This window comes from Hemibagrus wyckioides, linkage group LG21 (assembly GCF_019097595.1).
Source record: "Hemibagrus wyckioides isolate EC202008001 linkage group LG21, SWU_Hwy_1.0, whole genome shotgun sequence".
NCBI lineage: Eukaryota > Metazoa > Chordata > Actinopteri > Siluriformes > Bagridae > Hemibagrus > Hemibagrus wyckioides.
The window spans coordinates 18733300-18760970 of record NC_080730.1 but is presented as its reverse complement, the minus strand read 5'-3'; the positions used below and the strand labels follow the sequence as shown (position 1 = coordinate 18760970).

At 41.4% G+C, this 27671-nt stretch overlaps 2 protein-coding genes across 3 annotated transcripts; both read left to right on the top strand.

The window, feature by feature from the left end:
* The first annotated feature begins 1298 nt into the window (after window positions 1–1298).
* tmf1 (TATA element modulatory factor 1) lies at window positions 1299–13073 on the top strand. 2 transcript variants are annotated; one of them, XM_058373657.1, is made up of 17 exons: window positions 1299–1784; window positions 2626–3911; window positions 4549–4652; window positions 5211–5337; window positions 5545–5650; window positions 6940–7082; window positions 7218–7384; window positions 7714–7870; window positions 8984–9076; window positions 9192–9348; window positions 9497–9689; window positions 9898–9967; window positions 10103–10195; window positions 10514–10639; window positions 10997–11143; window positions 11311–11436; window positions 11570–13073. In XM_058373657.1, the coding sequence occupies exons 1-17, from the start codon at window positions 1649–1651 to the stop codon at window positions 11708–11710; spliced, it is 3372 nt and encodes a 1123-aa protein (XP_058229640.1). In that variant the 5' UTR covers window positions 1299–1648; the 3' UTR covers window positions 11711–13073. The 2 variants fall into 2 exon arrangements, with proteins under 2 accessions (XP_058229640.1, XP_058229639.1); XM_058373656.1 differs by having other exon boundaries at window positions 10994–11143.
* A 370-nt stretch (window positions 13074–13443) lies between these two features.
* On the top strand, window positions 13444–27366 carry eogt (EGF domain-specific O-linked N-acetylglucosamine (GlcNAc) transferase). Its single transcript, XM_058374005.1, has 16 exons — window positions 13444–13507; window positions 15415–15657; window positions 16321–16421; window positions 16691–16799; window positions 16949–17043; window positions 17513–17617; window positions 17949–18055; window positions 18471–18574; window positions 19677–19769; window positions 20907–20978; window positions 21397–21483; window positions 22635–22703; window positions 22938–22999; window positions 23114–23233; window positions 23599–23701; window positions 24439–27366. Exons 2-16 carry the CDS (start codon window positions 15475–15477, stop codon window positions 24583–24585), a joined length of 1557 nt encoding a protein of 518 aa, XP_058229988.1. The 5' UTR covers window positions 13444–13507; window positions 15415–15474; the 3' UTR covers window positions 24586–27366.
* Window positions 27367–27671: the final 305 nt, after the last annotated feature.

Genomic DNA, 27671 nt, shown 5'->3' with positions numbered 1-27671 from the left:
AATGGGAACAATTAGGCAGATGTCCCAAACATATTCCCATGCTTTTAAAGGTTGCACTATGCTTTAGACTTGAGTATATTTTATGTAGTCTTATTCTTTCAGACTTTGTTTTATTTCCATATTGTGATTTTATCTGATGAAAAGGTCTTTGTACGAGGATGGAGTTAAGCTGTCTTGTTTTAGTCTTATTCTTTCAGCTTGTGAACCTCCCAAAACACAAAGGTGGAGCTGCTCATACAGGAAAATTTGGCATTTTATACATAATATGATTTTTTTTTTTTTTGAGAATGGAAATGGTTCATAACAGATTCACAAAATTACTAGAGTAGGTAAAAATAGAACTGTCCACATGGTGTAACACGATGCCACACCACATTCCGCTGTTCTGACACACCTGATCCCATGAAACAGCTTATTCTCCTTCATTCCTGAGTTGCAGTGAGTGTGTTAGAGAAGGGAAAACACTCAAATATGCAGGACTGGGGCTTCTCCAGGAACTGGGGAAATAAATACGGCACATTAGTGCCCCCTGCAGGTGGAATGTTGTAACTGAAATATCTACAGTATGCTCCTGATTAACACGTTGCTGAACATCTTAGAAAATTCTTATCTATCAAGCATTAAACCGAGTCACATTCAGGCTTAAATGAATATTCGTTAATGATAGAGACCCATTAGCTTTATTATAGTATTATAATTCATGCTGCTGTAGCTGTTGTTTAATCCACACAATAGCATTATTAGTAAAGCATTCATCTTTTCTAATAGACTTTTTTTTTGCACTAGAAGGTTTAAGTTGTCCATGAATGCATTTAGTGACAGTTTATATTTGTGGTGTAACTGTAACTCTGGCGATGTTATTTAACTGGGTGGATAATTGTGTAGTGTGTTGTTAAGATTAAAGAACAATAAAATATACTGACTTCAGTAGGGTTTATTCTCCTTTCACATCTCAACAGATAAGCAGTGCTTTTAGCTGCTGTGCTCTGATGAATAAGAATGACATAGTTCACGATTGTGTTGTTGATACAAAATGCAGGTTGTACGGATTACTGTTAATTACCTGCGAGATATTTAATAGTCATTTTAACACTTGTCCATTGTTGCCTATTTATGTTTGTAGCGCAAATGCAAATATTTCATCCATGTAAACAAAGGAGCACCTCAGTCAGCTAATGTTCACGCTTGTACACAAAACCAGAAATCAACAATTATTATTATTATTATTTGTAATAAAGAACTGACATGGCATTGTGTTGTGGGCGGGGTTATGGATGACGTGCGTGTTTGGTGCTACGTGGACCGGAAGTAGAAGCGTCGCGACTCAGCAGCTCCTGGACTTCTGAGCTAACTCCAAAACAAAACCCGAGTCGAGAGTTTATCTCTCCGCGCTGAGCGGGATGTCGGTGTGACGCCTCGTCGTTTTATCCGATTCTGTATAACAGAGGATTTTCGCAGTAACCGAGCTGAGGTGTAATGTAAAAAAATCCGATTTTGTCGACTTAGTTAGCCGGCTAGCGGCCTAGCGAGCTAACAGTGACGCTTTAGCCGCTTAGCTTACCGTGACAGTTCGCTGTAACTTCAGCTTCCTACACGATAAGTGACGATGTGTTTTTAAAGATTTTCTGCTGCTAAGCTGAGAGGAAAAATGAGTTGGTTTAACGCTTCGCAGCTGTCCAGTTTCGCTAAACAGGCTCTGAGCAGCGCACAGAAATCCATCGACCGAGTCCTGGATATAAAAGAAGAGGATCAGTGGGGCGACGCCATCACACCTAGTTTGGACGGTGGGTTTACATTTATTTTATAGCATAAAACCAATCTGACACTTTTGACTGAAGACAGATGTTTGCAGATGTGACAGCTTTCCAGCCTTCAGCTGTCAGAACTCAGGGAGCCGACTCACCACCTCTCTGACGCTTTTTCACTGTCCTTGATGAATAAATATTTTTACTAAATGCCTCACTTTTATCTGTCTCTTGAGTAGGATGTGCCATTACGAACAATAACTCATCAACAGTGTCTTTTCTTCCTTTCTAATAGCTGCTCAGACTCTGCTGCATTTTATTCAGCAATAACAGCTTGATTTGCCTGTCGTTACACTCCATACACTTTCAGAAAGCACTTTATTCTGCTCAGGATAGCGGACCAAGCAGCGGGACTTCATCTTTGGTCAAGGTCGTAGTGGAGTCGTGGTCTGTCCTGGGAAGAGTTTGCATGAGATTTGTGTATTTGAGTCACACATCCTCACATGAAGGACCGCTATTGGGATACCAGGCCATCATAGGGCATCGTGCAGACGCACATTCACAGTTGGGGGGGGGTCATTTGTCAAAGCAGTCCAGCTACTGGAATGTTTTTGGGGGTTTGGAGGAAACTACAGATCCCAGAGGAAACCTGGACAGACACAGGGAGAACGTGTGAAACTCATAGCATAAGCTCAGACAGTTACTCGAGTTCTGGACCAGACTGTAGATCCTGGAGCTGTGAGGCTTTTGGAACAAATGAGTGTTTAAAATGCACCTAAATCTCTCATATTCATAACATACTGTTTTAAAGAGATGTGTATTAAGAATTATTTGGCACTTCAATTAATTTGTGTCTTTTTTTTTTTTTTTTTTTTACCAGATGTACAGATTAAGCCAATGTCCACAGGATGGGGGATGAACCAGTGGGATTCTCCTTCAGAGGAACAGCCAAAGATCCTCACGCCTTCATCCGAGGCCATCACTAAACCTGTCACTCGCACTGTGGTTGATGAAACAGAGAGTTTCTTCAGTGCCTTCTTGTCTCCTGGGGACGGGCAGCCGGTCAAGAAGTCTCCGGTTGTGTCTGTGGCGCCGACCAAATCCTACCGCAGACTGCAGGAGAAATCAGAAAATGAGACACAACCCGCTGCCAAGGATGAGGTAGACTCTTCCGTGCTTTCTCAGGAAGATCTGAGTAAACAAAGCAGTGTAGAAGTAGCAGAAATCCAGCCGGAGGAGGTGAAGTCAAATGAAGAAGCTTCTTTACTGGAGTCTGTTTTGGAGCAGACAGAAGAAACGGAGGATACTGAGAGCAAAACAGAAACACCGGATTCCACACAGGCATGTCCACAAGACGTAGTGGACACGCCTGCGGAGCCCGGATCTGTCGAAAAAGTCGAGAGTTGTGGTTCTGCTGAGCCTAAGAGCCCGGGGAAAGACCCACCGAAAGACATGATGTTGGAATCCAAAGATGCGAAAGCAGAAGACAGGCAGAGTGACACTCCGTCTCCTCCTGTAAGTGCCTTCTCATCTGGTACCTCCACTACCAGTGACATCGAGGTGCTGGACCACGAGAGCGTCCTCAGCGAGAGCTCTGCCAGCTCCAGGCAGGAGACGGCCGAGGTTAAAGCAGGGCTGCACCTCATGCAAGGCTCCTTCCAGCTCCTGTCTGCTTCGACCTGCAGCGATTTCTCGCGTCTGGACGACTATCCGAAGCTGACGGAGAGCTGCGGGTCCTCGTCTGACGCCTTCGAGCGCATCGACTCGTTCAGCGTGCACTCTCTGGACAGCCGCAGTGTCAGCGAAGTCAACTCGGATGACGAGATCCCCGGCAGCCGAACTCTGGCATCTGTTACCGCCGGAACCAGCCCGCTCCCGGCTCTACCGGCTCCACAGACCATTCAGGAGCAGGAAGAGTCGGAGGGAGGGCTGACCAACTGCATAAAGGACCACTCGGTGGATGAGATGGAGGAGAGCGGGCGTAGCGCAACGCCGGTGAACTCCGAACAGCCAGAAGATCTGCTGCAGGAGGAGCAGGAATCCGGGTCACATTTCAATCTGTCTAATGAAAGAACTGAACCTGAGGAGTCACTTGCCTCGGTGACATCACCCATAACTGAGGAGCAGAAAGGAGCATCCACCTGCCAGCTTCTGGAGCTACAGAAGGTCTGATTTGTGGCACATTGATTGCTTTATAGTGTTAGGGATCAAAATAAACAACAGGATTGTGTGTTGAAGGCGAGCTGCTGCTGTTATCTCAGTATTGATCATTTCCTGAAGTGTTGTAATTTCCTTATTCCTCAGCAAATAGCAGCTATTGACATTTATTCTCTGTCCAGCTTTTCTTGTTCCTGATATTATGAATCCAGTTTATAAAGCCAATTTATAAATTTGAGTTTATTATTTTATCACTTACTCACATTTAGAGTAACGTTTATTCTATGCTGTATTTGTTTTCAATCAAAAATCATACGGTCAGTGGTCTTGTTGACAATTCCTCGATTGATAAATCGATTGAACGCCGCCATGTGCAGCTAATAGACCTCTAAAACATAAGCTTTGTGTAATTTAGCTAAACACACAAGTCAATTAGGTAAATCCAATTTAGTGCATGACCCTGGGTTGAACTGTTGACTGTGGTTTTCCACTAAACTTTGTGTAAGTGTAGGAGGTTTCCGTTTGAGCTCTAAAGTGGTTTAAGTCCAAACTATTTCTTAATGGAAGAGAGATTTTAAAATACATACATATGAATAAATCTATAGTAGAAGCTCTCATATCTCTCTCTATCTCTCTCTCTCTCCAGATTATTGACGATCTGAACAGCAAGCTTGAGAAACGAGAAGCCCAGCTGCTAGCTGTTAGCAAAGACAAGGCTCGTCTAGAGGAGGAGTGTGACAACCTCAAAGAGTGAGTTACTCAGTGTTATTTTTCAGTCACACTTGGCGTGTTGTGCGCGCGCGTGTGTGTGTGTGTGTGTGTGTGTGTGCGCGTGTGTGTGTTTGAATTCAGTGTAGGTCAGATAAACAGATGGAGCAGTCATAATATTTGGTCAGGTTGAGTAAAGTGCAGAAAATACACTCCACACAAATAATAACTGACGAAGCAGAACCTCTCCCCTCTCTGGTTGACTTTCAACACTGTTTCTAAACTATAAAAGCTTTATAGATATTTATAGCTGCGTAAATGACTTATATAACCAGTTTGATGTTTAATTGTAGCAAGTAATTAGTGCACTCAGCCTTAAGGGTTTTACAGTAATGCCTTTGTCATGTGTGGTGGTGTGAGTTTGCCTTAATCACGGCCTACAGAATATGTTTTAGCAGGTTGTTGGTTCCAGTTTAATCCAGTGCTGCTGCAGGAATCTGTTTCTCTCTTATTTCATGTATAATTGGGAAAGCTGCAGTAATGTGAGTAGCTGTGGTCCACAGCGTGACTCAGTGTGAGGTGTCTGAATGTGTTGTGCAGTGAGATGATCAGCCTGAAGGAGGAGAGCTCCAGCGTGCAGTCTCTCAAAGACGAGTTCACGCAGCGCATCGCTGACACAGAGAGGAAAGCTCAACTCGCCTGCAAGGAGCGTGACATCGCCAAGAAGGTCAGTGATTTCTTAACTGTGTAGAAGTGCACGTGTGCTCTCTCCAGACTGTTCCTTTAACCAGCAAAGAATGGTTATTTGGTGGTATTTTTGCTGTTTGTATGGTTTGATCATCCTGTATAAAGATGAAGAGCAAGGAACAGGTTGAAAGGGCTGAGGAAACATGGTCTGTTGTTATTGCTCACTTTTCATGTGCTGTTACTGCAGGAAATCAAGGGTCTGAGAGAAGAGCTGTCCACCAGGTTCAACTCCACTGAAACCCTGGAGCTGATCAGAGAGAAGGAGGAACAGATCAGAGGCCTTCTGGAAGAGGGTAAGAACATATCCAAGACAGACCCAAGGCCTTTAAGAACGTTTCCACAGCAGATCAGCTGCATTCTAGGACATTTCCACAGCAGATCAGCTGCATTCTAGAACATTTCCACAGCAGATCAGCTGCATTCTAGAACATTTTCACAGCAGATCAGCTGCATTCTAGAACACTTCCACAGCAGATCAGCTGCAGATCTAGAACACTTCCACAGCAGATCAGCTGCAGATCTAGAACACTTCCACAGCAGATCAGCTGCAGATCTAGAACACTTCCACAGCAGATCAGCTGCAGATCTAGAACACTTCCACAGCAGATCAGCTGCAGATCTAGAACATTTCCACAGCAGATCAGCTGCAGATCTAGAACATTTCCACAGCAGATCAGCTGCAGATCTAGAACATTTCCACAGCAGATCAGCTGCAGATCTAGAACATTTCCACAGCAGATCAGCTGCAGATCTAGAACATTTCCACAGCAGATCAGCTGCATTCTAGGACATTTCCACAGCAGATCAGCTGCATTCTAGGACATTTCCACAGCAGATCAGCTGCAGATCTAGAACATTTCCACAGCAGATCAGCTGCAGATCTAGAACATTTCCACAGCAGATCAGCTGCAGATCTAGAACATTTCCACAGCAGATCAGCTGCAGATCTAGAACATTTCCACAGCAGATCAGCTGCAGATCTAGAACATTTCCACAGCAGATCAGCTGCAGATCTAGAACATTTCCACAGCAGATCAGCTGCATTCTAGGACATTTCCACAGCAGATCAGCTGCATTCTAGGACATTTCCACAGCAGATCAGCTGCATTCTAGGACATTTCCACAGCAGATCAGCTGCATTCTAGAACATTTCCACAGCAGATCAGCTGCATTCTAGAACATTTCCACAGCAGATCAGCTGCATTCTAGAACATTTCCACAGCAGATCAGCTGCATTCTAGAACATTTCCACAGCAGATCAGCTGCATTCTAGAACATTTCCACAGCAGATCAGCTGCATTCTAGAACATTTCCACAGCAGATCAGCTGCATTCTAGAACACTTCCACAGCAGATCAGCTGCAGATCTAGAACACTTCCACAGCAGATCAGGTACACTGTAGAACATTTCCCCAACAGAGCAGCCGCATATCATTTGTAATGTCAGTCGGTTCTGTTCAGTCTTCCATGTTTTCGTCTCTCTGCTGTTTCCTTCACCTTGGTCCTGAGTCATCCAGGCGATAGATAAAACTCTTTAGCGACTTAATGAACAGTGATGTGACCCGTGTTTAATGTTCCACCAGGCGAGAAGCTGTCCAAGCAGCAGCTGCAGCACTCCAACATCATCAAGAAGCTGAGGGCCAAAGAGAAGGAGAGCGACACAAAGATCTCCAAGCAGTCCAAGAAACTCAAAGAGCAAGAGGAGGAACTCAAACAGCTGCAGCAGGTCCGAGAGAGATTCTTACTCTTCAATAAACGAATAATCACACTGGTGTGGTGTAAGAGGAGTAAACACTTGGTGTCATTAAAAAAATACTCACCATGTGAGTGTTAACAGTAGTTGACCGGTATTATGTAACAGGTTCTAGACGCGAAGGAGGAGCTGGAGAAGCAGCACAGAGAGAGCATCAAGAAGCTGAACTCTGCTGTGGAGTCTCAGGAGAAGGAACTGAGCAGACTGCAGACTGAAAATGAGGAGTTACACGAGAAGAACCGCAGCCTGCAGGCCGCCCTGGACGCCTCTTACAAGTAAATATGTACTCTCATGTAGTGGATTCATAAGAAGCTTTATCAAAACGTAAAATAAAAATGAAATACATTTTAAAAAATAATTAAAGTGAGAATCTGTCTCCTCTGTCCCAAAAGGTTGTTCATGTTGAGCTAAGAGCTTTGACTCAACACAAGGAACAGAAATAGATGACATCTGAATGACACAAGATCTCTGTGTAAACATTTTAGACACAAGTGTCTCTGTATAAACCCTGATGTCATACACACCCTTCCCTTCCAGTCTGTCTGCATTCTTCATGATCCAAACAGAACTAATCCTTTACTGTATTGTGTGTGTGTGTGTGTAGGGAGCTTGCCGAGCTGCACAAGTCCAACGCTACAAAGGCTAGTGAGGCACAAGAGCTGGCTCTCAACCGTGAAGTCCAGGCCAAGGAGGAGCTCAGCCTGGCATTAGACAAAGCCCAGGAAGAAGCCCGCTTTCAGCAGGAGGCACTAGCCAATCAGGTAACTGGATTTAATTACTGGATTAATTTAATTCATCCTTATTATTTATCCAGTTGGTTAGTTGGATGTATTAACATGGTGGAAAAGGCATAAGTTCATATGATGTAGATACAATATAGTGATGTGGGGGGAAAGTTGAATTTAGAAGATTAGATACACCAATCAGCCATAACATTATGACCACTGACAGGTGAAGAGAATAACACTGATGATCTCCTCATCATGGCACCTGTTCGTGGGTGGGATATATTAGGCAGCAAGTCAACATTTTGTCCTCGAAGTTGATGTGATAGAAGCAGGAAAAATGGACAAGCGTAAGGATTTGAGCGAGTTTGACGAAGGGCCGAATTGTGATGGCTAGACCACTGGATCAGAGCATCTCCAAAACTGCAGCTCTTGTGGGGTGTTCCCGGTCTGCAGTGGTCAGTATCTATCAAAAGTGGTCCAAGGAAGGAACAGTGGTGAACCGGAGACAGGGTCATGGGCGGTCAAGGCTCATTGATGGACGTGGGGAGAGAAGGATGGCCCGTGTGGTCTGATCCAACAGACGAGCTACTGTTGCTCAAATTGCTGAAGAAGTTAATGCTGGTTCTGATAGAATGGTGTCAGAATACACAGTGTATGACGGGTCAGGGCTGTTTTGGGAGCAAAAGGGGGACCAACACTATATTAGGCAAGTGGTCATAATGTTATGCTTGGTCATTGTATTTTAATATGAATAGGTGTGATCTCAAATTGCTTTGTGAGTCTTGTTTGCTGTAAAGGACAAAGCATTTTATATTGTTATATAGTCAGGTATAATCTACATATTTATGCCACATTATGTAGTCATTTTCTATCAATACAAGGTTCTTATTCAACTCCACATCCACAGAAGGAAGTGTAAAAAACAACAGTTAATTCTGTTAGCGTGAAGTGAGTTGGTGTTATGATGATATCTGTGTATTCAGCCAAAAGCTCTGGTGTTTTTATTACGTCATCTAGTACCTAAATACTGACTGTCATCAGACCGGCCTTTTGTTGTTGTATTAACAGGCAGATAACAATATTTAAATACTCCCACACTCGATCATGTATCTGACTTTAGACTTCCTGTTTTATTTGTTGCTTTAGGTGGCAGATCTGAGGTTGGCTCTGCAGAGAGCTGAGCAGCAGCAGGCCAGGAAGGAGGACTACCTGCGAGAGGAGATCAGCGAGCTTCAGCAGGTAAGTCACACCACCAACCCAGCGTTCAATGAACATTCTTCTCTCTAAAGTATTAAGCTCTGCTCACTGTGGAAGCTAAACAATTTCTAATTTTTTCCACCATTTGTCTGTTTAGAGGTTGCAGGGAGCAGAGACCAGAAACCAGGAACTAAGTCAGAGCGTGACCTCGGCGACCAGGCCCCTCCTCAGGCAGATTGAGAATCTGCAGTCTACTCTGGGATCTCAGACGGCATCCTGGGAAAAAGTGGAGAAGAACATCTCGGACCGCTTAGGTGAAAACACAGCAATTCCTGAATTTCAGAGCAGATACTCTTTCCTGCTGATTTGGTGCAGTTTTAATTTCAAGCTCCAGCAGATACCTACTATATATAACGCCTAGGGAATAACAAAAACATCTTCCCTGTTTTTTGGCCGGAATAGCCGAGGCTCAGGCCCAGCTTGCTGTTGCGGTAGAGAAGGAGCGCTCTGCCACAGAGGAACTACATGCCATCAAGGCTCAGCTGGCTTCAATGGAGTCCCAGAATTCCTCCATGCGGCAGGAGAAGGGGCGGCTGCAGGGTCAGTTGGAAGTGGAGAAGACTCGACGTGAAAAGCTGGAGAATGACAGCAGCAGGTAAACTGTTTCTGCCTGGAGGAGAGTCTCTGAAATCCTTTAGTAAGCAACCGATCAGAGATCTTGTGCAAATAAATTAGGATGTGAGAAGAAAGCAGAAAATCCCAATAAATTAGTCTATTTTTCCCTTTTCTTAAATTCTATTTAATTGTATATTATATTTAGAAGTGTTTACATAAACATCTACACCTGACGTGTGTGTGTGTAGGGAGCGTGTAGAACTGGAGAATCTCAAAGGCGAGTACACTCGAGCTTTGGAAGAGGCCAAAAAGGAGAAGGTTCGTTTTTTTTTTTTTTTTTTTTTTTTTTTTTTTTCTTTTTCGTGTATCTCACACACACACACACACACACACACACACACACACTCCACCTCACTTACTCGCTGAGTGTTTTCTCTTTGTATGGACCTGCAGCTGCTGCTAACAAACCAGCTTGAGATGGAGAAAGTGAAGGTGGAGCAGGAGAAGAAGAAGTGCTACCTCGCACAAGAGGCTTTGAAGGAAAAGGTCTGATGTTGTTTTTTTTTTGTTTGTTTTTTTTAGAGGGAATAAGTATTGTTTTCATTAAAAAGTATGTATAAAATCAAATGTTATTCAGTCAGTTAAATGCACAGTAGATATTTTCACCTAGAAGATATTTCCTACAGGTTTCAGTGATGATAAGATTGTATAATAAAAGCGCTCTGATAACCAGGGCATCATTGCATTCATAAACGTGAAGCTGAGGTCCTTTAGAAATATTCCTAATAATAGTGTGATTTTTGCAACAAGACGAAGGGATTATTACATAGGTTTGTAATCGTTTTCTGCGTGTGTGTGTTTTAGGAGCGGAAGGCATTGAGTGTATCACTGAGTGAGCCTCCTGCATCCTCCACTCCATCTCTCTCTCGTTCCAGCTCCATCAGTGGGGTGGATACACACGGCGGCATACACACGTCTCTGCTCTCCCACGTCAGTACAGTACATTAAAGGCTCTTTCTGATAGCCTTTATTCTGGCCTCTTTCCATTCAACACAAAAAAAACACCAAGCCTGGCCTGGTGTAGGTTTAACTACGCTCAATTGATTTGTCTCATAACCGTAACACACACACTTGTTCTGAGACAGTGACTTGGGCTATTGTTATATTGTTAAATTTCTGCATTATTTTTTTCATTATATTTATTCTAGGAAGATATATAAATGTTATCTATTGCACTTATTAGTAGTAGTAGTAGTAGTATTGAGGTGGTTACTGTGCTGTTTTGTTTCTAATCGTTCTTTTAGGTGTTCTCTGTTAGTAATTACTAATTAATAATTTATTAAGCAGGAGGACTCTCCCGATCATTCGTTTGCCTCCATGACCCTCGGTGGGAGCAGCCTGTATGATGCGGCGCGTCTCAGTGGAGGTTCCAGCATCATTGAGAACCTGCAGTCACAGCTCAAACTACGGGAAGGAGAAATCGCACAGCTCCAGGTAACTTACTATATAAACACACACACACACACACAGTTCCTCTCTGTCTGTGCTTCAGGTAGCTATTGCTGTCGTTTCCCTAATAGAAATTCTCTAATATTTGTCCGTCCGCTGTGTGTGAAACCCGTGTCGATCTTCCCTCCATTTTTTCCCCCCTCATGACGTAGGTGGAGATCTCAAATCTTGAACGGACACGCTCGGCAATGGCGGAAGAACTGGTGCGGCTGACTAATCAGAACGATGATCTGGATGCCAAGGTGAAGGAGATCCCCAGGCTCCGAGTGCAGCTCAAGGTGAGCTCATATTCCTGATGGCCCCTAACCTAGTTCTCAAACCAGCATGAGAACGTTTTTTTTTAATGCAATAAAATTAAATGTACCCCTGATAACAGAACTGTGCCTCACTTGTGCACGTTCCTCTCCTCAGGACCTGGAGCAGAGACACAACACCATCCTGCAGATGTACGGGGAGAAGGCAGAAGAGGCCGAGGAGCTGCGGCTCGACCTGGAGGACGTCAAGAACATGTACAAGACCCAAATTGACGAGCTGCTCAAGAACCAGAAATAGCACCTCTCTCCTTTTCGTCGCACGCAAAAAGACATCGAAGTGCATTTACTGTAAACGGACGAATTAGCTCACAGCGCAGGAAAGCAGAAGGTTTGGCGGTATGCTCGGCGGTCATGATAGTTCTGTGAACATGTCTGTTTTCCCTCATTTGTGCTCTGTATTTTCCTGATAAGCTGTATTAATCTGTAGTTATTTATGGGTTTATGGGAGCAGGCATCTTAAATGTGATTGCTTTATTTTCTTCAACGATCATTAGCAGACTTGAAACGGACAAACGCTTGTCTCTTAGTATGGATCTCGACTCCATGCACATCGATTTGCACTTTTAAGATAAAATATATACACGATAGAAGCCTTTCCTTTTTCAATGCTCAAGATTTAATGATACGCATATTGAAGGAGCAGTTTGTTATATTTGAAGCATTGCAACAGCAATGGAAAATACTGACAAACTGTCACTTTGTCAGGACAAACTACATACAGTACGTATGACCCATGGGGCAGAATTAATCCGAATTTTGCTTGAAGCTATATTCGGGGTCTGAAAACTCTATAAAAAATAAGCTTTAGATAAATCTAGTCTGTTCCTTTGCACAGCAGTATTTGCGTTTCTGTTCGAAACGCTCTCAAAATCGCATACTGCACCTTTAAACATTTCACACGCTGTCTTGTCAGTTCATTGCAAGCGATGAAGGAACACTGGCAGTCCCTAATGAGTGCAAAGATACAGAGATAGATATATTTCTTTCGGAAAGAAAGCTGTGCTCTCTTTAAAAGATCCATAACACTCATGGGAAGCAAGGATTACTCTCATTAATACTTTCCTACGTGATCATCACTGTTGTACAGAAACAGTGGGGTTAAGGTTAGCGCTTGCACTAAACTCTATTCCCTCTACGCCTCTCCGAGCTGTTCTGTTCATTTCCATCGAACCACCACGAAGTAACAAAACTTCAGTTCAACTTCCAGGCATCGGTTCTACCTGTAATGGAGCAATGAAGACCTTTCTTCTGATGGATAGATCTCTCAGCTGGTGTTTTGATCTCGGTGGCGGATCAATCTCCATCATCTAATTTACTTCATCAGACCCTTCAGTGAGCCCTCATGCTCTGTGGGTGTGGGCGGGGCCATCCTGCAAATGACCCCACCCACCAGGAGAGAAACATCTCATCACAGAAGAATCATGGACTCAATCCCATGCCAGCATGCCCCATATATCATGACAGAGCAACCTGTTTTTCTTTTCATTTGTGTGTATATATATATTTTTAAAAAAATCCACATCTATCAAAGGCTTGTGTTAATATTCCTGGACAAGGTTCCACTTTCTGTGTAAATGTGTAAATAAAAACCAATATTGCCCTGTTTGTGTTTGTTTCTTGCTCACTTAAAATGCAAGAACTTTTATTAAATACTGCATACAGAGTCCTTAGATTTACATAAAATTTTTAAAATACTAAAAACGGTGATTTTACGACTGTTATGTATTAACATAATGAATATTTATTTGATTTTTTGTGACTGAGTATACCAGAGACATGCTTCATTAAATATGGCTGGAGTCACAGACAGATTTATATTAAATTACAGTTTAGAGGAGAATTTATATTTTATTATATAAACAAATAAAACAAAAACACGAAATAGTGAAATAAATCACTGTAAAAGGCGCTCGTGCTCATATTAAAGAAGGCTCTCGCGCGCCCCCTTGTGCTTAATCCTGCATCCTGCATACCGGCTTCTTCCGGTATGATGGCGACCTGCTTCCCTCACTTCACTTTTCTTTGATAAAAAGAGGTAAGTTGTTATTAATGTAGTACTCATTACTGTTCATTTATTCACTTCTCTACTTCAGTGCTGCCTTTAGTTGTGTGTTAGCGACATTTAGAACCCTTTTTGTATGTGTCCGGGTTTATAAATACCCTGGAGTGTTTTTTAAAGAGAGGACGGTCACCCGGCGGAAAGCGGGCGGTTATGGTGGGGAGCCGCAGCTACTGGCAACCGTCGCTATGGTGGCGGCGTTTTAAATCCAGCCCGCGTGCACCCGTGTTTATCTTCATAGGTCGCGTCCGAAACTACGCCCTAGTGTGCTATGTAGGGTGTCAAAATAGCACTGTTATGGAGTGGTAGTATCACTAGGTAGCAGACAAAACAAGTTATTGGAATGGAATGGTGATAAGTAAACCAATTACTGTATAAACAGTAGTTTTCGGGAGCGCGTGTAAATAAACTGTTGAAGAAATTTCAGAAATTTTTCAACAGTGCAGCATGAAATTGTGAAACTTTTGCACAGCCCTGTTAAAGACAGAAGTGAAAGAAAACACCTCCCTAAAGGACAGTGCAGCAATGTAGCGCACACACACACACGTGTCCATGTACCATGTACCAGGCACAGGCATGATGGTGTGTGTGTGTGTGTGTGTGTTATCAGTTATAGCAGTGTTGTGACTTCAAACACCTCACTGTTCAGGCCATATGATGTTTTTCCCCTTCATTCATTACCTGTCCAGTCCACTTTATTTCATGCAGCATCCCACATTAGTACTTCACTGTTTGAGTGAATAATGGGAATCTGAGTTACTGTAGCCTGGATATTATCCTTTACTGTTTCCACACAATGGATGCACCATATTGTACAAACTCTATAGACTGCTACACTGTATTCCCAAAAGTTTTGGGACACCCCTCCATATCATTGAATTCAGGGGTTGGGCTCGGCCCCTTGCTTCCAGTGAAAGGAACGTAATGCTTCAGCTTCATACCAAGACATTTTGGACAATTTCATGCTTTGTGAGAACAGTTTGGGGATGACCCCTTCCTGTTCCAACATGACTGCACACCAGTGACCAAAGCAAGGTCCATAAAGACATGGATGAGTGAGTTTGGTGTGGAGGAACTTGACTGGCCTGAACAGAGTCCTGACCTCAACCCCATAGAACACCTTTGTGATGAATTAGAGCGGAGACTGTGAGCCAGGGCAAAACTGGGACGTCTGCCTTTACATGCACATGAATGTAATATGGAGTTGTATAACAGCTTCAACTCTTCTGGGAAGGCTTTCCACAAGGTTTAGGAGTGTGTTTATGGGAATTTTTGACCGTTCCTCTAGAAGCGCATTTGTGAGGTCAGGCACTGATGTTGGACGAGAAGGTCTGGCTCACAGTCTCCTCTCTAATTCATCCCAAAGGTGTTCTATAGGGTTGAGGTCAGGATTCTGTGCAGGCCAGCAACCCCTGAAAAACAACACCCGAATTCAATGATTTGGAGGGGTGTCCCAAAACTTTTGGTAATATAGTGTACATCTGAAAACCAAGCAACCATGACACCATCAGAGTCACTGAGACTGATGTTTGATGTGAACATTAAATGGTGCAGTAAATGAATACTGTGTTTCAGACCCCAGCATCACTGTTGTACCTGATCGCACACACACACACACACACACACTATTAATTGAGGTTTGTGATGCAGAACATCTGGTTAGAGAGCTTGTTTTTTATTTTTGATGAATTTCCCTGAGTTACAGCCTTGCAGACCTAAACAATGGTAGGAAAAAGGTCACTAAAGCTTCCTGTGTTGTGATCTAAGTGAGTTAGATCCGTTCAGTTACAGGTTCCCACGGTGCTGCCCGACTCAGACCCACAGTGTAGACGGACCCTGTAGTCTCGTTGACCTCTGTCTCTCTCTCTCTCTCTCTCTTTCAGGTAGGAGAGAGAGTCGGTGCAGACGGCCGGAGCTTTGTGTGTGTTTGTGTATATGAGACTATGCCGTTATTAGTGTTATTGCTGCTCTTCACTCTCGGCACTCGCTCCGGTGCTGTCGGTGATCCTCAGCCGTGGATGAACTACAGCTCTGTGACGCTGCCGGAGCTCCACATCCCGTATTTCCTGCACAGCAACACACATGTGGCCAGAGTTTGCCGAGATGACCCTCTCTGTCCGTTTAAAGTAAGAAATCTCTCTCTCTCTCGCTCTCTCGCTCTCTCTCTCTCTCTCTCTCTCTCTCTCTCTCTCTCTCTCTCTCTCACACTCTCTGTGTTTCCAATAATAGTTTATACAAAAGTTCATTAAAATATTCTTTGATAAGCTGCAACATCCTGTATTACAGACTGACTTTGATGATAAAGATGACAAATATATAGAATTCTATGAAAACTGTACAATTTTAAAGATTAGAAAAGTTAAAGAACATGCATCCAAGCAACTTCTTGTATTCTGCTCCATGTAGTCTTTGTCAGACTTAAACTGAAATCGTGATAGCAGTGATATCTCAGGAAAGTGAATCAATGACATAACTGATGATCATATCAATATCAGATCACTCGGGTGTAATGGTCACTAAAGGATTTAAGGTCACTAAAGGAACCCCATTTGATCTTTTAATATTTTTCAATCTATTGAAAAATATTCTATCTGATTATTCAATCAGAATATAGAAATGTTCTACAATAATCCCCAGATGTAACTTGGCCCCACAAACCCACAAGAATTTCCCAGCCTTTCTTTTCAACAGAACCTAAACGTCCTCAGTTGAGCCCGATCCAATGCTTGTGAAAGACACGTTTTCTCAGCGGCTTTTTTAACGCTGTGTTTTCTCCGTGTTGTCTGTAGGATGCTCTGACACAGAAGCAGTTGTGTTGGGGTTATGAGAAGGGCTGTTCTCCTGAGCACAGGTTCAGCTTCCCGACCTGCTCCAGCGCCGACTCTGCATGGTGAGACCAACCTGCTGCTTCTGCTGTTAACTTTCAGTCACGCTGCGCAGTCACATGAACACATGAACAGAGTAACAGCTCATGTTTTCCAGCATGATTTTCAGCTGATTTTAATAAATGCACTAATATTAATAAATGTTAAAAAACTCACAAAAGCACAATGATCTTTCTGACGTCTTTGATAATTTATAAAGTTCATTCTAAAATAATTGAGTGGTTATTGGTGTTGTAGTGTAGTATTAAATCACTGGTGTGTGTGTGTGTGGTAGGGCTAGCTCAGTGCAGACGGCTCAGGAAATCTTCTGGAAGCAGGCCGACTTTGGCTACGTTAAAGAGCGACTGAGCGAGATGAAGACTCTTTGCACTCCTCTAACTCCGGTAAACAGATTTCCTCTCATTCTCAGTTCTGTGCTCTCATGATTTCCTTCTTCTCTGACTGTGAAGAAACTGTTATTCCACACCACTGGTAGAATTTCTCCTGGAATGTGACGTGCTGTTTTGTGTCCTTCGCTTGTTTCCTGTCTCAGGGGGAATCCTCTCTGAAGTGTACGAGACACATGCGCTACTGCAGAGCCACAAACCTATATCTGGACCTCCGGAAGCCACGCAGGGGTCATGAGAGGTCAGTGACCCCAATGAGACAACAAGGTGGTGAGGAGGAAGTCGACGGCGTGAAACAGCTGTCCATCTGTTTGTAAAGCTCATAAAGATGACCTTCTTTACTGAGGATGACACAAGCCACACCTCCTTTACTGAGACTGACTCAGGCCACACCTCCTTTACTGAGGCTGACACAGGCCACACCTCTTTTACAGATATTGTCACAGGTCACAGGCCACGCCTTCTTTAGTGAGACTGAATCAGGCCACCCCTCCTTTACTGAGACTGACACAGGCCACGCCCCTTTATGTGACTTTTACTAATTGTATGGTCTAGTACAAGACAAATACAGTATAATAATCTCTCTCTCTCTCTCTCTCTCTCTCTCTTTTAAAGCTTAATTTCTTAAAGCTAGTATATTTGTATAGTTTTAAGTATTTGTTTTTTAATGGTAAAACTCAAACCTCTCTCTCTCTCTCTCTCTCCCACAGGTTTAATGAGGATTTCTTGCAGAAGGGGGAGGTTGGGGGTCACTGCAGACTGAACAGTGGGGCGTTGAAGGCAGAAGGGCAGCACAAGAGCCCCCTGCAGTCCTGGTTACTACGACATTATACAATATTAAATTATCACTCTAACGTTGAGCGACTGAGTATCTCCGGTTAATTCAGATTCAATTAAATTCGGCACGATGTTGTATTCTCATGAAAATATAAATCCTTCAGACACAGATGTGCATAATATTATGTACATACATATAAAACACTGTTTAGATAAAAAAAAAATAAAAACCGATGTCCACCTAGTTTCTAGAGAATATCATATAGAGAATTTAAAATAATGAAAATATCAACACAGACCATACGATGCTTCTGATCACTGATCAGCTCAAGCAGACATCTTGGATGACCGGCCACCTTCTGTCCTCAGGTTCGCCGAGCTGCAGGCGTACACGGAGCTCGACTTCCATCCCATAGAAGACGGACACTGTGATGTCATCATCGAGAAACCCACGGTCTTCATGAAGCTGGATGCAGGTAGGATCTCCATTGTGGGCTGTATGATGGGATTAGAAACTATGATCTTGTCACATAAATATGTATCAGAACTATGATGTGTAGAATTGTTTACTTTTTGTAGCATCCATCCGATTATCGTTTAAAAAATGTGAATATGAAGTGAATTTGAAACTACAGTCGGTAAACTAGAGCAATGAAGGTGCAAGCATGAGATTTCCTAGCAATGGTATAGAAAGTAGATCCAGATGCTCCTCCTTTCTGTGGTATCCATCCTCCACACTGAGACACGGGTACTGCTGGGAAAATAGTTCATACTTCCCTCAGGAAACCTAGAGCAAATAAGCTAGATTTTGAGCTTGACTTGCAAAATATTGCAATGCTTAGTTTATCAGTGACTGTTCATCTTTAGGTCTACTGTATATTTACTTTTCAGGCGTGAACATGTACCATCACTTCTGCGATTTTGTCAACCTGTACATCTCTCAGCACCTCAACAACTCATTCAGCAGAGACATCAACATCGTCATGTGGGACACGGTATTACACACACACACACACACACACACGCACACACATTTCTATGCCACACCTAACCTTAACCTAGATAGAAAAGAAATCTTACGGCTCTTTGCAATTTCCTTAAGATTTCCTCAAAAAACAGCAGTTTTCTGTTAAAAACAAAACAAAAAACATGTTTTCTTCTTGTAGGAACCAGCCAAATGTCCCCCAAAAAATACAACAGACATTACAACAGTCATATAGCCTTGTATTTTTAAACAGTGAGCTCATTTAAAGAACAGTTAGAAAATGTATATTAGAAATATACTGTATATAAATAAATGGTGAATTAAACGTAAAGTAAATATTTGTTCATTTCATTTTATTAGACTAAACATAACTGGAGAAAGCAGATAACTCTAATTCTAACTGCGCTATCATGAGCAGAAAGAAAGGAGAGAACAGTTAGAGCATTATTATAAACCCAGAATTTAGGTAGGTATGAAAATATGGTCACATGATCAGTATAAACCAGACAGATCAACCGTCTGTAAAGAAGCTCGGAGATAAAAAAAAAAAAAAAACGCCTTTTATCAGACTTCCTGTTCTTCGTACCTGAAAGCCGAGTGTTTGTTTCTGAGCTGAGAAACAATCTGAGCCTCGTCTCCAGCCGCCGTGAGAGCTGAGAGGAAACAGGAGGGTGTGTTAAACTGTAAGATTTATGGATGGCTTCCTTTCCTGAAACTGTTTTCCTAGTTCTAGGAAGAGGTTGATTAATAATCAGGTGGAAAGATTCCCCTCAGAACAAAACAGTGCTACGAGACTGATAATGCTATCAGGAGTGACAGAAGATTAAGATAAAAACAAACAAAAAAGAAAAGACTGTTTTAGATTCCAGTTAGAATAAATCTGTAAATGGAAGTGGTTTTATTTATTAAATCCATATTTAATTGTTTGAGCTCCGAGAAATCAAGCACAATGAGTTTTATATAAAATTACTGTTGCTGATTACAGTCACGGCAAATAATTAGATTAAATAGAGATGAAAATAACTAGTCTATAGAAATGATAACCTGCATTCAGCTCTCTCTTTTATTTATTTTTTTTGTCATTTATTTTCTCAAATCTTTCTGTGTTTTAGAGTTTTTATGGTTATGGAGACCTGTTCAGCGAAACCTGGCAAGTTTTCTCCGATTACGACATCATACACCTCAAAACCTACGACACAAAAAGGGTAAGATCCTTCACTGCTCTACAGAGTAAACACCCAGATAATGATGCATGTAAAAATGTGTCATCTTCTTCTGAATTCCTTCTGAAATCGAAGCATGTGCCACTTAATTGTATACATTAGAGCACCTCTGTCTGTCTGTCTGTCTGTCTGTCTGCCTGTCTACTGTTTGCTCTAGAGTTATGAAAGAAATATGGCTTTTAATTGTATTTTATTTTACTAATTATTATATTTTATATAGGGTTATGTTGGGAAAGGGAGGCTGTACTGTACAATGAAGGGTCCTATAAGAAGGGGTGCCAATAATTATGACACATGTGACTTTAGTAAAAGCAGCATAAAGTATTTCATTAGGAGTTTGTAATTTCATACAATAAATTTATTTGAATTAAAGGTGGTATTTATCACATATGTTCATTCTTTATAACCTGTTTAATACTTCCATACCAAGGGTGCCAATAATTCTGGAGCTCTATGAGCCATCCATCCATCCATCCATCCATCAACCTGTCTATCCTTCAATCTGACAAATCTATTAATTTGTTCATCCATCCATCCATTCATCCATCCATCCATCCATCCATCCATCCATCAACCTGTCCATCAACCTGTCTATCCATCCATCCATCCATTTATCTATTCCATTCATCCAACCATCAATGTGTCATTTTTCATAAACTTTTTAAGGGGTGGCAATAATTCTGGAGCTCTATCATCCATCCATCCACGCATCCATCCATCCATTCACGCATCCATCCATCCATCCATCCATCCATTTCATTTATCTAGCCAACCATCTGTCATTTTTCATATATTTTTTTAACGTATCCATACCAAGGGTGCCAATAATTCTGGAGTTCTAACATCTGTCTGCCCATCCTTAGAATAATTATAATAACAATAATTTCTAATTTTGCAAACTAACCAAGGGGAAAATTAAAATTGAACTGAGGAAGTTTCCTGGTTTTTGAGCTCACCTGCTGTTAATACCTCACTCGTTTAGAGTCTGGTTAGAATGCAGGATTTATAAAGTGGACATCAGTTAGAGAGGACAGTGATGAAGTGATCCAGCGGTGGTTGCAGTGTGTGTTGAGGGCTGATGGTGTCTTTCATCTGTTCATCTCTGTTTTTTCATCACAGGTGTGTTTCAGGGACGCTTTTTTCTCACTTTTACCACGGATGAGATATGGCCTGTTCTACAACACACCCCTGGTGAGAATCAGTTAAAAAATCCCTTCAGAAAGAAATCTCATCTCCTGTCCGGTCTGCCATCACACCACCTGGAACATTCTGAATCACAAATCCTCAGATGGTGTTTGTTCTGGATGAAGAACACTCATGGCTCGGACGGTGTCTCCTCTTCGCCCTCATCTGTGTGCGCTCTACATACACACAGCTGCTTGTTCATGTATAGTTTTTTTGGGCCCTGAAGCGTGAAATGCAGACGTGTGTTTGGTTACCGAGCGCACATGTGGTGTCACATCTGTCCTTAAAAAAAAAACATCTTTATATTCATGACCTTCAGTTGAAGCTGGAAATGATATTGAGATCTTTGAAACATGAGTGTAGGAGTGGAAGAGATTACGCTGAAGTGTGTGTGTGTGTGTGTGTGTGTGTGTTTGATTGACAGATCTTAAACTGCCAAAGTGAAGGGATGTTCAGAGCGTTTTCTCAGCATGTCCTTCACCGACTCAACATCCCACAGGAGGAACCCAAGGTAACACACACACACACACACAGGGTGTAGTGAAAGGAATGAATTATAGTCAATTGTCAAATTGTCAGATAGATTAATTTAAAGGTCCTGACAGGAGGAGGTTCCATCCATTTATCCATTTATCTTTCTAACCCAGCTTTAGTTTGTCCATCCATCCATCCATTCATTATATATCTATCCATCTGTTATCCATCCATTCATTATATATCTATCCATCCATCCATTCTTTATGTCTTTCCATCTGTTATCCATCTATCCATCCATCCATTATATATCCATCCATCCATCCATCCATTATATATCCATCCATCCATCCATCCATCCATTATATATCTATCCATCAGTTATTCATCCATCCATCCGTTATTCACCCATCCATCCATCCATCCATCCATCCATCCATTATATATCTATCCATCCGTTATTCATCCATCCATCCATCCATTATATATCTATCCATCCGTTATTCATCCATCCATCCATCCACCCACCCATCCATTATATATCTATCCATCCGTTATTCATCCATCCATCCATCCATCCATCATTTATCTATGCATCTGTTATTTATCCATCCATCCATCCATCCATCCATCCATCCATCCATCCATCTATTCATCTGTCTCCTCTTCCTCAGCAAACAACTGCTTCTCTGCATCACAGAAGAATCGACATTTACACACACAAATAAATTTCTAATCCAAAAACATCCCACAACTGCACTAAATATCTTCATTGTACGTTCATTTAAACGCACCACCACAAAACCGCCACTAGAGGGCAGCACTGGATAACAAAACTCCCGGTGTTGAACAACGTGGGCCACATCATTCACTGCGCTGTACAGGATCCCAGGTTCACAGATAACAAATTAATGATGACCAGAGGTTTATTTGATTAACTGTGAGAGATAGAGAGAGAGATAGAGAGAGATAGAGACACTTTCCCCAAAACGAACATACAATCAATCATATTGGATTATTATAGTGTCCTGTAACGTTCCTGATTTTAATATTATATCTTCCTTAAATAATTCTCTCTGGGACTCTTTGACCCAGAAGTTGATTAAACATTATGAATAAAGTGCAAAAAAAAAGTCTTTAAGTGACTGATGCTGTGGAATTGACCATAAACTCTGTGTTGCGTTGCAGGAGGACAGAATCCGGGTCACGCTGCTGGCTCGGAGCACGGACTATCGCAGGATATTAAACCAGCAGGAGGTCAGAGCACACACAAACACACACACACACACACACACAATCTCTATCTGTCTCTGTCTCACTCTCATTGATTTATCACTCCAGTTCCTTAACTGTGCATTTAAACTCTTATTTGCAGTTGGCTCTTGGAATAAATCCCTGATTTAGTTTGGCTTCTGTCCATAAGACAGTCAGATCTCATTAATCACCTCCTGATCCCCTACTGTGTGTGTGTGTGTGTGTGTGTGTGTGTAGCTCATAAACGCCCTGAAGACTGTGGCTTTATTTGAGGTCAAGCTGGTGGATTACAAGTACAAGTGAGTGACAGAGTCATCCTGCTTCTCATCTCCATCGTGACGCTGAGTGACAGCTGATTGATTGCATGTCTTTCTGGGGTTTTCTCTGTGTGTGTGTGTGTGTGTGTGTTGAAGAGATATGCCATTCCTGGAGCAGATCAGGGTGACCCATAATTCGGACATCTTTATCGGGATGCACGGAGCTGGCCTCACTCACCTGCTCTTCCTCCCGGACTGGGCCGTCATATTTGAGCTGTACGTGATGATTGCTATGTATTTAATTTTGTACATTTTTACACATGTGCAACCCTGAAGGCAGAAAAAATCTGCCATCGTCTTTCAAAACCTGGCTTCAGTGTGCTCAGTGCAGGGGGTGTGACATCCTGGTAAAGCTCCATTTGACTGTATGGAATTGTTAACTAGTGTCTTACATGACTAATCACGCTACATCTAACAGAACTGCATATATATATATTTTAAAAAAGACATCCAAATACGCATTTATTTAAAGCGTCGACAAGATTATTTGTCTTGAGCCATGTGACTAAAGTAAAACCTTTTTTAATATGGAGGCTGGGCGCTGATGAAGGTGATGAGCTGTTTCTGTCTCTCCCTCACAGCTATAACTGTCATGATGAGAGCTGCTACCGCGATCTGGCTCGGCTCCGGGGCGTTCACTACCTGACCTGGCAGAGAGCTGACAAAGTGTTCCCTCAGGATAAGGTTTGATGATGCAGAACCTAAAATCCCCACTAACACACACACACACACACACACCTGAGAATTACAGTATTACAGCAGCTTTCTAGTTATTGATCTTGTACTGAAGTTGTCAGAGGTTCCTGCAGGTTGTTAGAGGTTTACACACACACACACACACACACACACACACACACACGCACACACCCCATTCTTGCTTTCAGCTAAAAGTTCAATGACTTTTTTTCATCTTAAACACTTAATCATTAAACGCAGTCTGTAGATTTTCTGTATCAAATTAAATATTTATATAAAAATCATTTAATTGAAAAACGATAGAAACGATATGACATCACAGGATGCCTAGTAAATATAAAAATACTAATACTACCACTACTAATAATAAAATATAAATAATAATAATAATAATAATAATATATAAAATAATATATTATATTATAAATAAAATAATGAAATATATTTAAAATACTAATAATAATAACATACAAAGAATAATAATAAAATGCAATCAAAAGATAAAAATATAAATTATCAGTAAAAATAAAATAAAAAAACTATTTTCAAAAAGCGTACAGTAAAAATTAATGATATATTTAGGAATCAGGTTGATTTTACACATCTCTGAGGTTGGCATTGTTCTAAGACAACAGGATTATAATAAATCTTCTTATTAATATATCTGTCTTGCATATTAATTGTTCTGTTTATGTGCTGTGTGTGTGTGTGTGTGTGTGTTACAGGGACACCACCCTACGCTCGGAGATCACCCGAAATTTACCAACTACACCTTCGACCGCGAGGAGTTCATGCGCTTGGTCATGCTGGCTGCAGATCACGTGAGGAGACACCGGGCGTGGCGTTCCACACGGGGACGAGATGAGCTGTAGCGCACATACACACACACACACACACACACACACACACACACACACCACACACACACACGACTCAAACATTTAAAGCAACACACTGTAAAAAGAGCTGTACTGCAAAGCACTGATTCAGGATCAGGTTATTTTTTTTCCATCCCATAATAATACTGTGGACCTGTGAGCTGATTTGAGAAAAAACTTATTTATTTTTACATTTCAGAGCGATATCACTTAACGTGTTTGAATAATAAAAAAAAGATGGTTGCTGTGGTCAGAACCCTTGAGAAAGGGTTCTAGAAAATTCTCAGCTAATAGAAATCTGTTATATTTCTATTAAGTCATCTCAAGATGGCAGAAAAGGCCGCGTATATATATATATATAATCATGAACAGGGAAGATGAACAAGTTCTCATTTCCTCAGATTATGATAAATGAAAGACGTTTATTTCTATAATATTTCTATAATGTTTCGTCTCATCTCACGTCCAAACAATTTAAAGCTTGGGAAGAGACAAAAGATTTAAAAATAGACTTAATCATCATAATAATAATAATAATACTTTCTTAATGAGAAATATTATCCAAATTCATCTAGATACAAGATATTTTGGATGAGATATATCAGTGTTTAATTTCACAAAGATCATGAATATAATATGATATTTTAGATATAGATCTCGAACACACACACACACACACACACACACACAGGTTTTTGTTATAATCTTTTGGGAAAGCTGCACTGAGGATTCGAGTCCTTCTGTATTAATGTAACAGTTTCATATTTTGTGTTTGAGATGTTGGGACATTTTCCTACAGAGTATTTCTTTGTTTTTGTTTTTGTTATGTTTTATTATGTGCTCAGCTTTAAATCTTCTCCGAACGAGGAATATTTTAACCGTGTAGTATTGGGAAATTTTTTTTTTTGCTGTTTTGTAATCTATGATAGATATTTCATCAGGATCTGCAGAGGAAATATCAGCCTGTGAGTGTGGTTTAGGCCCTGAGAATGGGAGTGTGTATTTATCTTGTTATTATTGTGCTCTTGGGTTTGCATGCACGAGTGTGTGTGTGTGTGCATCAAGCTGGGTGATTTTGTATTTGAACAGATCGAATGTCATGTCATAGATTTATAATATTTATTGTTCAGTAGCTCACACATGCAGATGTTCTCAAACAATGTCAGTTTCAGCCTGAAAAGACGAAAGGTTTACAGGTTTAATGCTTAGTTTACGAAAAATAAATCATGCGTGTTACACAGAAATACACTACATTGCCAAAAGTTTTGGGACACCCCTCCAAATCATTGAATTCAGGGGTTGGGCTTGGCCCCTTAGTTCCAGTGAAAGGAACTCTTAATGCTTCAGCTTCATACCAAGACACTGTGGACAATTTCATGCTCTTTGTGGGAACAGTTTGGGGATGACCCCTTCCTGTTCCAACATGACTGCACACCAGTGACCAAAGCAAGGTCCATAAAGACATGGATGAGTGAGTTTGGTGTGGAGGAACTTGGTCCTGACCTCAACCCCATAGAACACCTTTGGGATGAATTAGAGTGGAGACTGAGAGCCAGACCTTCTCGTCCAACATCAGTGCCTGACCTCACAAATGTGCTTCTAGAGGAACGGTCAAAAATTCCCATAAACACACTCCTAAACTTTGTGGAAAGCCTCCCCAGAAGAGTTGAAGCTGTTATAGCTGCAAAGGGCGGGACAAGTCCATATTATATTCATGTGCATGTAAACGCAGACGTCCCAAAACCTTTGGCAACATGTGTATGTTTGAGAAACGACTTGCCTTTCTAGACATTTTGTCTTAACTCCCTGGACATTAAGTTTCGAAATAATCTGATCAGTAACAGAAAACGATTTCAAGCAGGAAATCAGACCAAATGTCTAATTAAAGCTTGAACAATCTTCGATCATCATCTAGCTCTGTTCTCAAACACGCCGTTTATAAGCAAACTAAACAAATGATGGACTTTATCGCTTCTGACTGAAGAAGGTTTGACTGAAAAATTGACGAGGGTTCTACAGAATTCATCCCTCAGACTTCCATTACACTATCTTATATCTTTAACCGTCACTAAGTAGAAGAAATATAGCAAAGAAAAATATCTTGAATATTGAAAAATTCAGCTAATATTTCTCTTAGTTTGTTTCGAACCTAAAGAAATCGTCTTATTGTATTAGTAGATCATTTGAAGCATTTGTTTTGAGAAAGAAGTTCTGCTGATAGAATTTGCTTGAAATGAATGTAGGCTCAATGGAGGCATGTGTGATGAAATAATCTCGTAATGGGAAAGTCGTAAAAATCTCTTCACTCAGTAAGATCCTTATTTACAGTGAAGACATTGGGATAAAATTCATGCTGTTTTATTTCCTTTGTACTTTTTGTAGCTTTTACCTGGAAAAGTGCAAATTCATCCAGAATAATTTCATAACTTTCATGATGTACCTTCAGTGAGCTTTTAAAACTACGCTCTGTTCACCTTCTTAATGAAAAGATACACAAGGAAGGTACAAAGCTTCAGCGACAAGGAAAAGTACACTAGAGTGCTGTTATTTCTGAGATCGTAGACGATGGAGATGGTGTTGTAAAAATGTTTGGAGTATTATGTTAAATCCCTGCTGAGGAGCTGGATTCAGAGGGACGTGTGCTGCTTTGGCGATCGACTCTCGAATGCAGTCCCTGCATTTTTAAGCGTGTCAGTATTTCTGAAGAATGAATGTAACTTGGAAACCTTTTGTTTTTGCAAATTGTGCATATGACTGTGTTTAAAACTTGAAATGAACGTATTTTAAAAAAAGACTTTCCTTTGTTTGCTCATTTTCTCACCTTGGGAAATGTTTACGAGTTTGCGAATCGATAGTTTCAGAGGATCTCAAGGCAGAAAAGTTTCCTGCTTTGTGTTTTTGTGTGTGTGTGTAATTTCTAAAATTATTAATTGGACTGCTTCTGCTTGCAATCCCATTCGGCATCACATTACTTTCTCCGCTCGATATGAGCTATGAGTGCACCGCAAAGGGCACGAGTCCAGGCCTCAGCATCATTAATCTGCGTGACCTTAAAAACGTGCCGCCATCCCCCCCCCCAC

Coding starts and splice junctions, on each gene's coding strand:
- eogt (XM_058374005.1), top strand. CDS start 15,475: ATGCCGTTATTAGTGTTATTGCTGCTCTTCACTCTCGGCACTCGCTCC. Junction 17,618..17,948: donor AAGAGCCCCCTGCAGTCCTG/GTTACTACGACA, acceptor TTCTGTCCTCAG/GTTCGCCGAGCTGCAGGCGT. Junction 22,704..22,937: donor GGATATTAAACCAGCAGGAG/GTCAGAGCACAC, acceptor GTGTGTGTGTAG/CTCATAAACGCCCTGAAGAC.
- tmf1 (XM_058373656.1), top strand. CDS start 1,649: ATGAGTTGGTTTAACGCTTCGCAGCTGTCCAGTTTCGCTAAACAGGCT. Junction 4,653..5,210: donor GAGTGTGACAACCTCAAAGA/GTGAGTTACTCA, acceptor TGTGTTGTGCAG/TGAGATGATCAGCCTGAAGG. Junction 7,083..7,217: donor AACTCAAACAGCTGCAGCAG/GTCCGAGAGAGA, acceptor ATTATGTAACAG/GTTCTAGACGCGAAGGAGGA.